Source organism: Acanthaster planci, linkage group LG02 (assembly GCF_054643075.1).
Source record: "Acanthaster planci isolate LZ-2023a linkage group LG02, COTS_SCS, whole genome shotgun sequence".
Lineage (NCBI taxonomy): Eukaryota > Metazoa > Echinodermata > Asteroidea > Valvatida > Acanthasteridae > Acanthaster > Acanthaster planci.
The window spans coordinates 14979910-14994636 of record NC_141778.1 but is presented as its reverse complement, the minus strand read 5'-3'; the positions used below and the strand labels follow the sequence as shown (position 1 = coordinate 14994636).

Here is a 14727-nt window from a genome sequence, read left to right as displayed (position 1 = left end):
AGTAGTTAGTCTAATAGTGCCGGAGAACATCAAATAAGATGAAAGAAAGCCAAAAATTACAGAAAGACAATGTAATTTAATTGAACTCTTCAGGCCCACAATCGGGCATTGGTTTGGGACTGGGAATGAAGCCTGAGACGGAGCGAAAGTTGTGTATTGGAAAACGGCCAAAGGCTTATTCGCTGCAATTGCACTGCGCTGCGCCCCGACAACTTGATGTTTTTTTGTAATTTTTGTTCATCTTGGTTAAAAATTCGAAACTGCTAATTGCAATGGGTGTTAGGTAGTCAAAATGATAGTTTTGAGTGGTGTCGGGAACGCCTCAATCAATCAATAAAATATCCCCAATTACGTACGAAGTGCGCTTAATCGTGACAGCGTGTCGAACGTAAATTTGAAAAGTGACATGTCTGCGGAGTGGTTCGCCGAATTGTGAATCGCCAATATGTAGTAATTTTTTTCAAAAAAAAAAAGACATCCTACGACATTGTGTACTTGGATGAAGGTAAGTGCACCGGTTAGAGTGTAACGCGTTTCCTTTGCTCCCGCCTCTCCGCTGCAAATGGACATTAAAAATAACTGGATGATACTTGATGCGCCCCTGGGTTTATCGAGAAAAAACGAGTTGTGTGCAGTTGTCATTATAATTTTCAACTTGGTCAGGAATTTCACGTTTAAATTCCGCCTTTGGAAAGAGCCAGAAGTGAAAGTTGACGAATTCAAATGTACTCCTCAACTCATTTTGGCAGAATAGTCCGAATTTGTACCATACGCCTATCAAAAATATCAGATACATAGTACCACAGGCCCCATCCACTGTGGGTAGAAACACCCCTCTTCGGTTGAAAAGAGCCACGTTAGTTGGGAATGTTCATGTTGCTGGTAGTGACGCGCCCGTAACGCGTGCCTTTCATAGTCATTTGTGGACCAGCGCACTGTAGTTCCGATTAAAGGGTATTTCAAGCCCCATTGAAAACAGTGTAAAATCAGCACCGTTCAGGGCCAAATAGCATGCACGCCAACATACCTGAGATTTCTGAAACACAAATGAAATTATTGTCTGGTCCCTTGTCTTTCAATTTATTTTCAAATTTTTTGTGTGGGTTAAATTATTCCCACAAAGCAAAATCCCTCCGATGGGCGGCCACCTAGGCAAATAGACAACGCGAAAATCAAAACAAAATTTTATTTCAAAAATTAACAAAATAAAATAAAGAAATATTTTAAAAATTAAACAAAAAGAAAGAATTAAAATTAAGAACAATGAATAAAAATTGAAAAAAAATTGCAAATGTATAAACGAAAAACCAAATGAAATTCTTAAAAAAATATATAAATAATAAAAAAGAAATAAAAAATAACTAAAATAGAACACAAATAAGCTTTGAAAACAGAAAGAATCAGAATAAGCCAGAAAATATAAATACTGAAAAATTAATACAAATGAAAAATAAAGTAGAAAAAGAATTAAACAAAGTAAAAGAAAAAAACTGTTAATAAAGACAAAGGAGAAATCTACTATAAAAATGACTATACAAACTGTTATTATTGTTTGAAACGAAGTAGAAAAGAAAATCTCGAAAACAAAAGTGCTAGTGGCAAAATAAAATTGCAAGTGACAAAACAAAATTGTAACTCGCAAAACAAAATTGTAACTCGCAAAAAGACTGACCAACTCTTAACGTTGGGGGCGTGCGAAGCTCAGTGCATGCTGCGCGCGTTTGCTTGCTGGACTTCGCTCGTCCAGCGCGTCGCGCCGACAGTGGAATAATTATTTCCGTCGTTAAAATTCTATGAAGTGTATCTATTTCCTTAGTAGCAACGATTCACCGAATATCTTTACCCTTTGACTTGGCCGCTAAAATCTTCGAATGATTGATTGATAGGATAGGAATAGCACACAACGTACGAGGACGCGTTTTCTTATTCCTCTTATGCCTGGGCATGATGTTGTATACAACAATGGTATTAATAATACCAATGTTGTATACACCATCATAAGTAATGGCTCTGGCAATGCAATAGCAAACTGTACAGGTGCCCAAGCGTACATGGACGCCGCCATGGTGCTAGTCACTAACTACCAGCGATAACCGGCTGTTTGTTCCCGGCGTTCGAGCGGCTGACCAACGAACAACAAATCGAGCTGTTCGTGAACAGTATGGGAACAAGCCGCCCGAACTCAGCCACTGTGACGGACTATGAGCCTCGAACTAGACCAAGAGAGGGCTCAATTTTCTTAGCAACGGGGGCTCCTTTGGTCGGAACTGAACTTCACTGGTTCACGAACAACTATAAAATGCATGCGTTACGGACGCATAGCTACCAACAAAATGAGTGCAACTCGAGTGCATTCACTCGTCGCCCAGGGCCCAAACAGGGTGCTGGGAAGGATTGATGGCCTCGCGCAAATTTTACTGAAGGAATTATGCCACACAAGATCACAGCTAACGACGCGCAGAGCATTGTGGGTAAATTTCTGCCAGGCGCGAAAGCAGTCGCTCAACGTGTTACACAAGCGGCGATTATCTCTTCGATATTTTTTATTTTTTCCTTTCTCATTGCTGAAAATATCTTACTATACTTTATTCGTTCATCCAAAATTGATCAAAATAACCAATGCTTTGAAATATATCGCCAAGAGACATGATCAGTGATACTTAGTGAGGAGACAGATTACCGCACCGTGATTGTACTACGTTTTATCATAAAGCCGACACTTTGCCCATGCTAAAGCATTGTCATTGGCGACCAAAAAAATTTAATAACGCTTCGCTAATAGGAAGTCATATACCTCGCAGTCACAGGTCATGCACAATACAGCCAATCACAGTGCAAAACCATCAGCCCTTCCCGGCCTAGGGCGCTGGGCGACGAGCGAATCGAGGGCACTCCCGACCAAGTGGCTTCAACCGATTCTCCTGCTCGAGGCGCATAGTCCTACGTTGTCGTTGACTATTGAAATGTTCGTAGGCCCGAGCCCTTTGGGTTCTTTTTCCCACGTTAAAACTTAACTTCCCGCAGCACATTCCCCTCCGCTTTTCACGAAATGGCACACCGCATTTGTTAGTGTTGGAATGCCTTCGTCACGCAACATTCCAACGTAACCAAATGCGGTTCACAAATTCGCCCAAACCATGACGAATTGATGTAACTTAAATTTAGACCTATTGTCAGTCAGAATAACACTGCAGAGTTTTTCTTTTAATTTGTCAAATGGTGGGTTGACATTGCCTTCCACTATCCTGGTAATTCCCAACCATAATGTGGTCTAGGAACAATCAGTCTGGCTCGCGAGACACTTTATACTTATGTTATCATCGCGCTGTGGCGTCGCACTCAGGTCATCTTCTGCGAAAATGCAATGATTTATATAGGGTCTTTACAAATTCTCAGAAGTTATTTCAAATTAATCTAGAGACCACACGAAGCCTGTTTTGTTTTTCGGAATGATTACATCCAACAGAGAAAGCTATCGAGGATATCACAGACTTATTTCGTGGTTTATTCCATCAAAAAAATATGTTTATGTTGTAATTTCGTCTTGTTGCTTTTTCGCCATGTTCTTGAGCACCACGTTCATACGCCTACACGAACTGAATTCTAAGAGTCACAAATCTACGTGTGTAAACCTTAGGGCGTATACACCTCACGAGAAACAGGGAACGAGATGTAGCCTCCTGTGTTTCTTCGGAGGGGAGATAGGCCAAAGACTCATATCCAGCCCACTTTTCTACATTGAATCCACCCCAAGCTCCAAAAAAGTTGTTGTGGAGGAGGCGGAATGGAGAAAATAACACATACAGGCAAATCTTGAAATTGAGTTCGAAGATAACCGTAGATAGCTGGTTGTGCAGCGCGAAAAAGCACACAGTGCACTTATTGTGCCCTCACCTACCCAAATGATCAAAAGAATGAGATCTTTATTTGCATTTTCCAGCCCTCTTTGACCAATTCTCCGCCCATGCTAGGAACAAAGAATTGAGAATGGTAGAAAGTGAGGTCAGTTTAGTATTGACTTGATTCAATATCCGCAATAAAAACTTAGGTGTTTGAAGACGAAAGCAGTTTGCTAACGAAATGGTTGCTAAATCATGATGATAACATGCTCACTTTAACTGATTAAGGAGAAAAATGGCGCAAACTAATCCAACCTCACAGTAAGGAAAGCCAAAGAGAAAAGAGAAAGAAACTATACTGAGCAAACCCGAGCTTCACTGAAAATGCTAGAAGAGGAGGCATGCCCCCTGAAGCAATTTAAAGGCTAACTGATCAGTTGCTCACTCTGGGAATTCAAGATCTAGTTTGACATAAGGGTGCAACTGCCTTGCAATTGCGATTCGTTGCCTTGTTATTTTTCCTTCATCGATCGGGACATATTATTGAGGGTTCTTTGTTGTATGTTGCTCCCATACAATGTGGAGCGGATACACAACTGATTTCAAGGGTGAGGGGTCAAAGAGATTCCATATGTCTGTCTGAGCATCTGGGATGTTTGATTACAAAAAAATTATTTACCGGAACATCAAATCAGTACTCGTCATCCAACCCCGTGACGGCCTCAACGAGGAAATTTGAATCCAAACAAGACAGACACCCACCTCTTTAAAAGTATGGGTCACCGCCACTGGGTGCGCGCAGTCGCCTTGTGCCATCGGAAACCACTTCCAATCATTTTTCATAATTCGATACACATTTTGAGTTTGATTGTCTCTCGGCGTCATGTCCCGGATTCCGTGCCGACGACAGCTGTTGCATCGGGGAGTATTGAGATAACACAAAACGGCCGTCGGGTACAGGCTCTGCGTTCGCTCATGACACAATCCTTGTGAAACAAAGAAGCCAGCCCATGGGTGCCGGGAGTTGGTGCTCGGAGTTTGGGGGACTCCAAGGAAGGCGTCAGTCATTCGGTGGCTTGCTCAGGAAGCGAGGCGGCACGCACGCGAAGCTGTGTCTGCGGAAATGTCAACAGAATCAGGAGCGATGCAAGTTGGCAAAGTTGTCATTCTGGGGATGTGGCTTGGTGTCCTCTTTTTCAGTGGACCGTCATGCCACGCTGCTCCAGCCAAAGAAAAACCCGGTGAGGCTGTCGCTGCTTTAAACCAAGACTTGGTAAGTTTGAACTTTTAGTTCTCTTTCAAGGTTGCCAAAACAAACTTTCATAATATTATAGACTACGATGAAGTGCGGATTACTCCTCGATGTTACAAATTTTATCTAAGTGGCAAAATAATAATTCGTTATCTAGAAGCACCGCATATACGCGGTATGTGATTAATAGAGGCGGGAGTTGTCTTTACCAGACCTGGGCAAGTTTGGTTCCCGTTCTATCTGTCTGAGATGTAACACGTGGGTGGGGTTCATGATCTGACCCAAGATCACTTCTATTGGGGATTCCCCCAACGTTCTGTGACAAAAATAATCCGTACGTGGGCGTGGTAAACCACCGGACTACGGAAGCGGCAAAAGAAAATTTCAGATTGTACAAATAAGTTCAACTAGAGGTAAAAACTCATACTGCGGTGAATGACCGTATTTGTCGGCTTTATCATGTCACAATGAATTCAGTCTTATATGTTAGATTTGTGACTCCATTTCGTGGGGGTAAAAATGTAAATCTCATTTTAAAACTTGTTACTCCTTCGCTGTTGGTTTCTTTTTAGCATCAAAGATTTGAAAAGGATAAATCGTCTGAAGTCGGGCGTATGTGCTGCATCCTGACAATGTTCGAAACGTTCTAAACCACTGTGAATGAAACAGATCCTTTACATTGGAAACATGTATCAGGCTTTCACTAATACGTGAGCCGTTTAGAGGGTCTGACAAAAAGAGAACTGTGAAATCGAATTTCCGTATCATTTTTAGTTGTCTTTAACAATACTGACCAGAATGCTTTGTGCATCAAACACTCAGCGCAGAACTTTGATGATTTTTCTAATTTTACCTCCATGTGTGTTTTTATTTATGGAAATTACACGCAACTTTCTTTGATACGAAAAATTACACAAATGCGTCAAACGCAGCTCTTAAATTTGATCCAATAATCCAGTGAAGTTTGATACATTTCCCAACGCCATGCATTCTGAAAATGGGCCCCCATGAGCGCATTATCTCGTAGCATGGTGTAAACAGCCCAGCAAATTGGATGATATGAAGTTTCAAGCTGCGATTCCAGTCATTCGGCAGAATGTGAGAAATTGCGGGAATTCAGGTTTGTTCTGCATAGTGTCCTATGCCTTCCGATGAGTTGATTTGGTTTCCCATTACCAACGCAGGAATGGACGCAATGGAGATTAGTTTCTTGTAGACTGTTAAGGGATGCCCCGCTTGTATCTAGCTGGACCCGGCGGGATACACTGACCACCCGTCAGCGTCCAGACGACGCTGACCTGTGGAAACACTTGATCGCATCAATGCTATAAATCACTTGAAATTCAGATAAACTTAATAGGTCAAAATGACGAGTCCAATTATTTCATTTTCCTGATAATACTTAATTTCAACATCATACTTCATCATGACACCACGACAATCTAATCGTATACTGATCTTTTTTTCTGGTTATATTTCAAAACTGCCGTCGAGCAATGAAACCATGCAAACAATTGGAAATATTTGCAACGGTGTGCATGATGTTATGCACCGTCTGGCTAAGCAAAGTCTTTTTTGTGGAAATTTTCTCCTCATATTTCTGGTAATTCATAATATTTACCAATAAATCAAGCTATTTGAACAATGCTACGGGGGAGTCCCATGCACAAGCAACAGTCCTTTCCAACCTCATCCCAAAATTCGTTATCCCGCGGTAGGCAGTACGCTGGGATAAATTCGATTCTGGGCGGGAAATTTCACGAGAAGCAAGAGGTGTCCATTCCAACGCAGCAGTGTCGCAAGCCGGGGTAAGCGATGTGGACGCGCAGAATGGTACTCAATACAGAAGATAGATGAAGGGGCTAGGTTGCTCCACGGGAGGGAATTCCGTCAACTTACCAATTTTCATTTTCCAACTCCTTCTGTTGTGGGTGCTGGACGTCGTTCCCAGGTGCATCGGAATACAGACAGGAGCCGGGTTCAGATAAAGTTCGACCAGAATGTGTTGAAGGGAACCATGTTCATTTCGAAAGTTCACTTTAACCAAAGTGCATATTGAGAACGGTGTTGACGTTTTATGCTTGTACCGTCACTCACGTTATATTTGGCTAGCTACTACGTTTCCTCTCATGCAGCCTCTATCTAGCTCCATACAACCTGTTGGCATTATACAGCTCATTTTCTAATGAAGCTCTTTTCAAAGAGCTTACGGTACACGTACATATCGCGAGTGAAATACCAGTTTGGATTCAAGAGTCTTCGATAGGGGTGGCTATAATCAGCGCATAGATACAGACAAGCCTTATTGAACATTACTTCATTATTGCGCGAGATTTTCTTTAATAGCCAATAATGATAATGTGGCAACAACCCCCAATCCCCACAAAAATCTGCAGATTTGGAAGGAATGTTTTCCAACTCCTCACAGGCTCCTCAATCGAAGTTGCCTTCCTCACAAGATGAAGAACACAGCACAGCTCAGAAGAGCATTCAAGCGGATGAGACCGTCTTGGGATCTTCCAAGACGTTTCCACGGGACCATGCCGGGAGCAGACATGTTGCAGGGAGGGCCGCAAAGGGCAGACCGCGCTGCGGCGTACCGGATCCCGTTAAGGTACAGGACGATGGCCCCTCGCTGAATGAGAACAGAAGGCAAAAGCGTTACTCTGTTGATTGGACAAAATGGAACAAGAACCATCTGACCTACAGGTTGGTGTCCTTGCTGTGCCTTCGTGCCACGTTGATCAGTTCAGCTCGAATCTAATGAAATGAAAGAATTGATGGCATGATGGACCAAGGGATTGTCTCGTTCAATTTAATTTATTTTTGCGGAATAATAAAGAGAATTAAAAATGGAAAAAAAATAATTGAAATGGCACAAACATAAATACAAAATCACAACCACCCTTTTATTCTAAAAGGTTAAGAAAGATCAACACTTTTTACCAAAATCTTTCCAGTAGCCTTTCGAAACACTGTCGCTGTGTTTGCAAGATTAAACCATGGATAAAAGAAAACAGATAATTTCCTTCCTGCATGATTAAACATAGCGAGATACGATAATATGCGGACAAAAAGGAAGATCATACTATGCGATGTGGTGTGAAACGAACAGATTCCAACCTATTCCTGCAGAATTTTGAACTATCCATACCATTACCGGATGACTGAGGACCAGGTGGATGACTCAATCGATCGAGCCTTCAAACAATGGGGTGACGCCACGCCCCTCACCTTCCGTCGGATCACCTACGGCCATGCCGATATCCATATCAAATTCGCCACGTGGCATCACGACTGTCCCTACGAGTTCGACGGCATCAACGGTACCATCGCACACGCCTTCGTCCCGAACGGTCTCCACGGAGATTTAGACGGCGACGTGCATTTCGATGACTCAGAGGTCTACACTTATTGGGGCGACGAAGGTAGAGTAAATCTCGAGGCCATTTGGAACTGTTTCCAATGGAAATAAAAATTGAATGTGGCAAAAACAAAAAACAAAAAAAAAACGACACACGATCTCAGTTGGCTGTGGCTCGAAAGTATAATCAATTGAACGAGAGTATTAACGATATGTCGAATTGAGATTTTTTAGTGACAATTTAATTAACTTGTCTTCTGCTTATTTAACATGAATTCGAAAAACTGTAAGGAAAGGATCATTCTTAATTTCACAGTTTCCACTGATACTGACACCACACACCGCATTTTTCTACTTTTCTTTTCTCTTGCTCAGGTTACAACTTGTTCCAGGTTGCTCTGCATGAGCTGGGACACAGCTTAGGGCTACAGCATTCGTGGACAGAGGGCGCTGTCATGGCGCCGGAGTACAGTGGTTACATACCCGACCTCGCACTGCAGGAAGATGACATACGCGCAGCGCAGTTACTCTACGGTAACAACTTTGTCGTTTGTAGTCACTAAGTTGCCGCAAGGAAGAACTTGTTCGCAAAGAAGGTTTTCAACTGTATCAAGTATTTTCGAAAGGGTGGGATTTTTTTTCCTAATTAACCTCTGTTACTCCGAATTATTATTTAGGCACTTTGGAACCAACCAATTTTGGCGACCCGGATTCTCCCTGTAACAAGGCTTACGACGCTGCAGCTATGATTGATGGTGTGCTGTACGTGTTTAAGGTTAGAGTTTATGTAATTTTTCAGTAAGACCAAAACGCACAGCACAGACGTTTTAACAGCTTAAAAACGATGTCATAGTGTCCCAAACTGAAAAAAACCCTGATCCGTTCAAGGAATGCAGGCTTGTCTCAACTATACCTTGATCTCTTCATAAACCACAACAAATTAGACTCTGGAAGTGAAAAGGTATTCAGCTCTCCCAAACTGTAAAAATGATTTGCTTAAGTTGTTTCTCGAAACGGCATATGAAAACAAAACTCGGATGGGGGAATGGAACGTCATATACGGAATTTAAACTGCTCGTCGAGGAGAAAAATAAAGGAAGGTGATAAGTTTCCAATATCGAGCACTGTCGTTATCAAACCTTTCCCCTCGCTTTGCATGGTAGCCATCTTGAAGGGCACTTCATTTGTTCCACAGGGAAACCTTTGTGCATACCCTTTTGAACAAGAGAACTGTCCTGTAAGATGGCTTCCACGCAAAGCCTTCAAAGTGTAATTATTCTATCTGATGTAAGATTCACACAAATTTTAGTATACAAACACAACTGATTTTACCCAAAGTCATAGGCCTACTTGATATGGGCATAGCTGGACTCAATCTTTGTGTACTGAGTTTGCGCACTGTCATACACGGCTATTTTGTTCAGTCCAAATTTTTGCACCTATGCACAGACAAAAAAAATTGTCAGGGATTTCCTCCTGAATCAGTTAAAAACCAGACTTCCTGTTCCAAATGCCCCTTTAAGGACCGCCGATTCTGGCGAATCAGTCGCCCTGGGAAGGTGATGACGCCCTCTGCCGGTCTTCCCATGCGAAAAAGGTTCTTCAAGCTTCCCCGGATGATAGACGCGGTGTATCAGAGACCACAGGACGGCCTTATTGTCTTTTTTAAAGGTGCAGTAGGCCTTCTCTTTGAACAGCGATTGGCTCTGCTGCCAACATGGCATTTATGCAGTATCTCCTCTTTTTTGCGTCGACTTGTAAACAAACTGAGCTCCCACAGCAACTTGATTTTGAGCCAGCATTACAGAAGACAAGTGCATGGTACAAAGTTGTAAATATCCGTCACAGTAAATGTTGCCATAACATTACAACAGTTACTGTGACGTATATTATACGCCATGTTGTGTGAACGTGCATCAGCAAATAGAACCTGCTGCACTGTCCGTACCTCTTTTATAAAGTGCAGATTGACAAATGGCTCGTCAACACTTCCTGATTTTGATTAATAATCGAAAGGAGGGTCTTAGCAAAAGGTTTTTATAGGCTACCGGTACATCAAACTTTCCTTTGGCCAGGAGTTAATCGTGCACAGTTGAAAACAGTCCTAAAAAAGTACAACTGCAAAGAGAAGGTTTCAATCCTGGATGTACGCAAAGAACATGAAATGTTTCAAGGAGACGTGTTTTAAATATTGATCGATGTGTGCAAATTTCTAAACCAAAAATGAATGCCTTAATCGGTATAGGCAAGTTCCGTTTTAAAGTATCTCTTCACGCTTCAAATTCTTCTTTCGCTTTCGCATTGTTTCTATTAAAAACAGGGCCAAATTATTGGTTATACAGAGGCAGGCGCCCTTTACCGGGCTATCCACGGCCAATCAGCGAGCTTGGCCTACCTGATGACATCGATGCAGTTGTCATGTTGCAGCGATACAACACGACGTATTTCTTCAAAGATCATCAGGTAACTTGCGTTCGATGAATGACATGGAAAGTTGGATTTTCTATCATTATTATACGAAGTCCCATTGGTGTCGCTTTCCCTTTGTGGTGTGTGTTTCGACAGAAAGTTTATGTCTTTCAGGAACTTGCCAAAGCAAGAAAATAATTGTCAAATGGTTTGATGATCACAACAGCACTTGCCGTCAGAACACGGTGAGTTAAGGATTTTTTTCGCCGTTTGTACTACATGTATATCTAATCCTGGTTTTACGGGTTCGATGGCACTTGCGTGCACAGTAGTGTAACCAGGTGTAAACATTCGGGGGCATCCAATGCTGCACAAACAGTTTTGATGGGGCACGAATTGGTCGTCTGGGAAAACATAGATCCTCAAATCACCGTGCGAGATGTCTTGACTGTGGCAAGTACCCTTGTGGTCACCAGTATGTTTTGACAAAGATCATTATCCACTTGCCGCCGGGGACTCCTGCTCCGGACACGTATTCTTCATACGCGTGGCTGGGGTCTCCGAAATCGGACAAAGGGAACTGGGCCTTGTAACAAAAGACTGTACTGTCGTAACAAAAGACCAGGCTGCTGGGAATAACCGACATTTTTTTCACTCTCTACAGTGGAGATAATCCAGCCTTGTTTTAAAACAATATACCACGGTTTGGGGCATTCAGCGGGAACGGGTTACCACCGGGGACAAAATCGCTCCTCCACCGCAGGGATGAGCCACGCAATACCGCTGCACATCATCTGGCCCCTATTGAAAAGAGGTCAGCAGCGCAATGTGCCAGTTTCGTGAACGAAACTTACTTAACATCGCAAAATCTGGGCTTTTTTACAAGGCAGCAGGCCTTGCTGAAATACTCCGGAGTTCATACATGCTGTCAGAGAGAGTAGAGTAGTCCCAGACAGCCGTTCGTGTGGGTGTAAGTGTCCAGAAAATAAAGATATGGATTTTTACAGAATTTTGAAAACAGAAAAAAATGACAATTACCCTGTCCCAGCGTCATCAACATTCATTAATGCCCCCAGCGCGATGTTTAACCATTTACCCGAATTTTTATCTTGGTTTGACAAGTTATTATCTTGCTTCGGCAACTTAATCACTGAAAGACATATGCCTCCTTGCGAAGCACACATCAAAAAGGGAAAGTGACACCAATTGGGCTTCATATTATTAATACCAGAAATCAGGTTAGCTGTGGAGTATCGATGACAGAAAGCCTATCCAAGCTAACCGCGAAAACAAATGAACCAAATCGGTAATGTCTTGTCATAATCCAAAGTTAATTTCCGATGCATGAAAAAGCATCTGGCATCATGCCAGCTCACGCCGAACATATTCAGTTTCCTGAAGACGGACAGAGTACACTGTTCAAAACGTCGAGTTTAATATTCGTCGGTTCTTCTCAGAACCACACATACTCAAGACAGAGATTGATACATGGTGTCACCGCAATCACTTCACTCTTCTAGTTTCTTTCACCATGAAAACCTTCAAGTCTTAACATTCAGTGCGTGTGAGTTGGTGTACGCTAGTACCGAATCATTCGAGACGCTCTTCATTTGTATCATGCTTAGCTGGAAAACAGAAAGGGCCTATTTGCATTATGCTTACGCTTTGAACACTTTACACAAACTTGTACTGAACAAAAGTGTAGTTTGCATTTACATCCTAAAGTAAGAAGACCCTTAATTTTCCAATATAGATACCCCAGGGTAATATCTACTAATTTAGAAAACCCCTCGCAGAAACTGCAGAAATTGAAGAGATTGGTGGGGGGGGCAAATTCCAAAGTAAATGCACTTTGGGCTCACTGCATATAACGGGGGAGAAAAGTATAGCCTATTTATTAGTTTCTTTCCTATCTCACCTATGAAGTAATGTCAGTTGCAAAAAAGAAAATTTAATCGAGGGGTGGGGGGGGGCAAATTGCCCACCGCCACCCCCCCCGATACATCACTTTGCACACCCCCTAAATGTGTACCTACAGTATAAAGCACATTGGGTATTAACTCTAAATTCGCATCCTCGTGGTCAGTTTGATTGATTTAATCCTCAACAGTTCGCTGGTATCACTTCTTGCCAAGGTATGGAGATTTGATGAAGAATACCAATCGGTAGAATACGGGTATCCTTACCATGTGCTGGACGTCTGGGAGGGTATACCTCCCTTCATTGACGCGGCCTTCGATTATACAGATGGTGAGTTAGTGCTTGTGTATTACACTTCATAAGGAAATTAATTATTATTCCTTTTTTCTGTGGTCTTACCATTTTTTTCATTACAAATTCTTATTATTACCTGTTCAAAGGGAAAGAATATACTTCGGCGCCTTTACAATTTCTGACGCTCTGAGGCAATTTTGGGCTAACATAATTTCTATATAGAAAGTGGACATTATACATAAGTAAACACAATGGTATAAAATATGAACGTTGCTATTGTCACGAAAATGCATTGATCTCAGCGCTTTTAAAAATTAACTAGAATCTGAACAATTCAAGAGAAATACGTTAGCCAACTTCTTTTTCGTCAACCAGCCTGTTCGTACTGCGCTGTACTGTGCTATGCTATACATATCATTCTCTGAAGTTACCATTCAATAAAAATCAGGGTGATGATGGCTTTTGTGCATTTAATTTTTCCATTTTCTTTCTAGGATTCACATATTTCATCCAAGGCAAGTCCTACTACAGATATAGCAATGTTTATCGCAACGCAGACCCTGGTTTCCCTCGCTATTTCGGGAATGACTTCATGGGCTGTTAGGATTGTCTGAGGGGTGTACAAACCGTTTGATCCAAGCCAGTTAGATTGTCTAGCTATAAGCTACGTCACTGGTGTAAAGGGTCTGCGCAAGTCATATCACGTCCTAAGGTCTTCCATCCCAAAGGAAAAGGACTACAAGTCAGAAAACCAAGATTTCCGCTTGATTAAGCGAAGTTTTAGGTTTTCTAATTTATTTATTTCATTTTATTGTAGCATGATCTGTTCGATCTTAAAAAGGGAAATATGAAGGAATGTAAGTCTTCATCATACGGGATCGGGCCATATGCCCCACCCAAAATATTTTGAAGTGAGATTTTTTTTCTTTTCTTACCATAGATAATCTAAGTTCATTTTCTTAAGTGTTTTGTTGATAATTACAAGGGAGTTTGTCACATGAGATCTTAGTTATCAATTGGAATTTGTTTATAAGAAGATAAACGCCAAAAGGGATGATACCCAATCTATACGAATGCACAGTATGCCACAGTATGTTACTGTGCATGTGGCTCTGATACCACAACGGGTAGAATACAATAATTACAGAACATTTTGCCAGCAATTGAATGTGTTTTAAACGTTTGTCAGGACCAATCTCGAAGCATTATGGAGGCCTATACCAATTTTGAAAAGAATCTTTCAAACAGACGTAGGAGCAATAAAAGCCTTTGCCACTGAGTATAGCCTACTTAAACCAGTTTTTGTCCTATTTATCATCCTGGCGATTGGCTGGATAAAGGCCTGCGAACTCTGTACCCTTTGAAAACACGGGCTCATTGACCGCGATGTGCACGACTGCTTGCATGAAGCAACACGCCGTGTAAAACTGGAAATCCATACGATGGAAAGACGTCGGGGTCAATATCTCATGACACACGAGAGTACACGTCAAGTTCATAATAAAGCTAATCTCACACGAAGGTGAGACGAGTTGATTGGCAACAACCTGTTCTGTTCTTAGCATTAACAACCAGAAATGACCAGGACACGTAACTAATCTCTGTGGGGGGTAGAGATGAAACGCCGTCCGGACGAATGAATTACTCTG

The 14727-nt window shown here is 41.9% G+C and overlaps 1 protein-coding gene across 1 annotated transcript; it reads left to right on the top strand.

The window, feature by feature from the left end:
* Positions 1-2383: 2383 nt before the first annotated feature.
* On the top strand, positions 2384-14393 carry LOC110973146 (stromelysin-3-like). The gene is made up of 9 exons (XM_022223712.2): positions 2384-5112; positions 7520-7800; positions 8227-8519; positions 8831-8989; positions 9133-9230; positions 9979-10126; positions 10776-10918; positions 13000-13114; positions 13573-14393. The coding sequence occupies exons 1-9, from the start codon at positions 4963-4965 to the stop codon at positions 13680-13682; spliced, it is 1497 nt and encodes a 498-aa protein (XP_022079404.1). The 5' UTR covers positions 2384-4962; the 3' UTR covers positions 13683-14393.
* Positions 14394-14727: the final 334 nt, after the last annotated feature.

What these genes read in the sequence shown, in the direction of transcription:
- LOC110973146 (XM_022223712.2), top strand. Translation starts at nt 4,963, where the DNA reads ATGTCAACAGAATCAGGAGCGATGCAAGTTGGCAAAGTTGTCATTCTG. An exon ending in GTGTGCTGTACGTGTTTAAG is followed by an intron (nt 9,231 to 9,978) that starts GTTAGAGTTTAT and finishes TGCCCCTTTAAG; the next exon opens with GACCGCCGATTCTGGCGAAT. An exon ending in ATTTCTTCAAAGATCATCAG is followed by an intron (nt 10,919 to 12,999) that starts GTAACTTGCGTT and finishes CTTCTTGCCAAG; the next exon opens with GTATGGAGATTTGATGAAGA.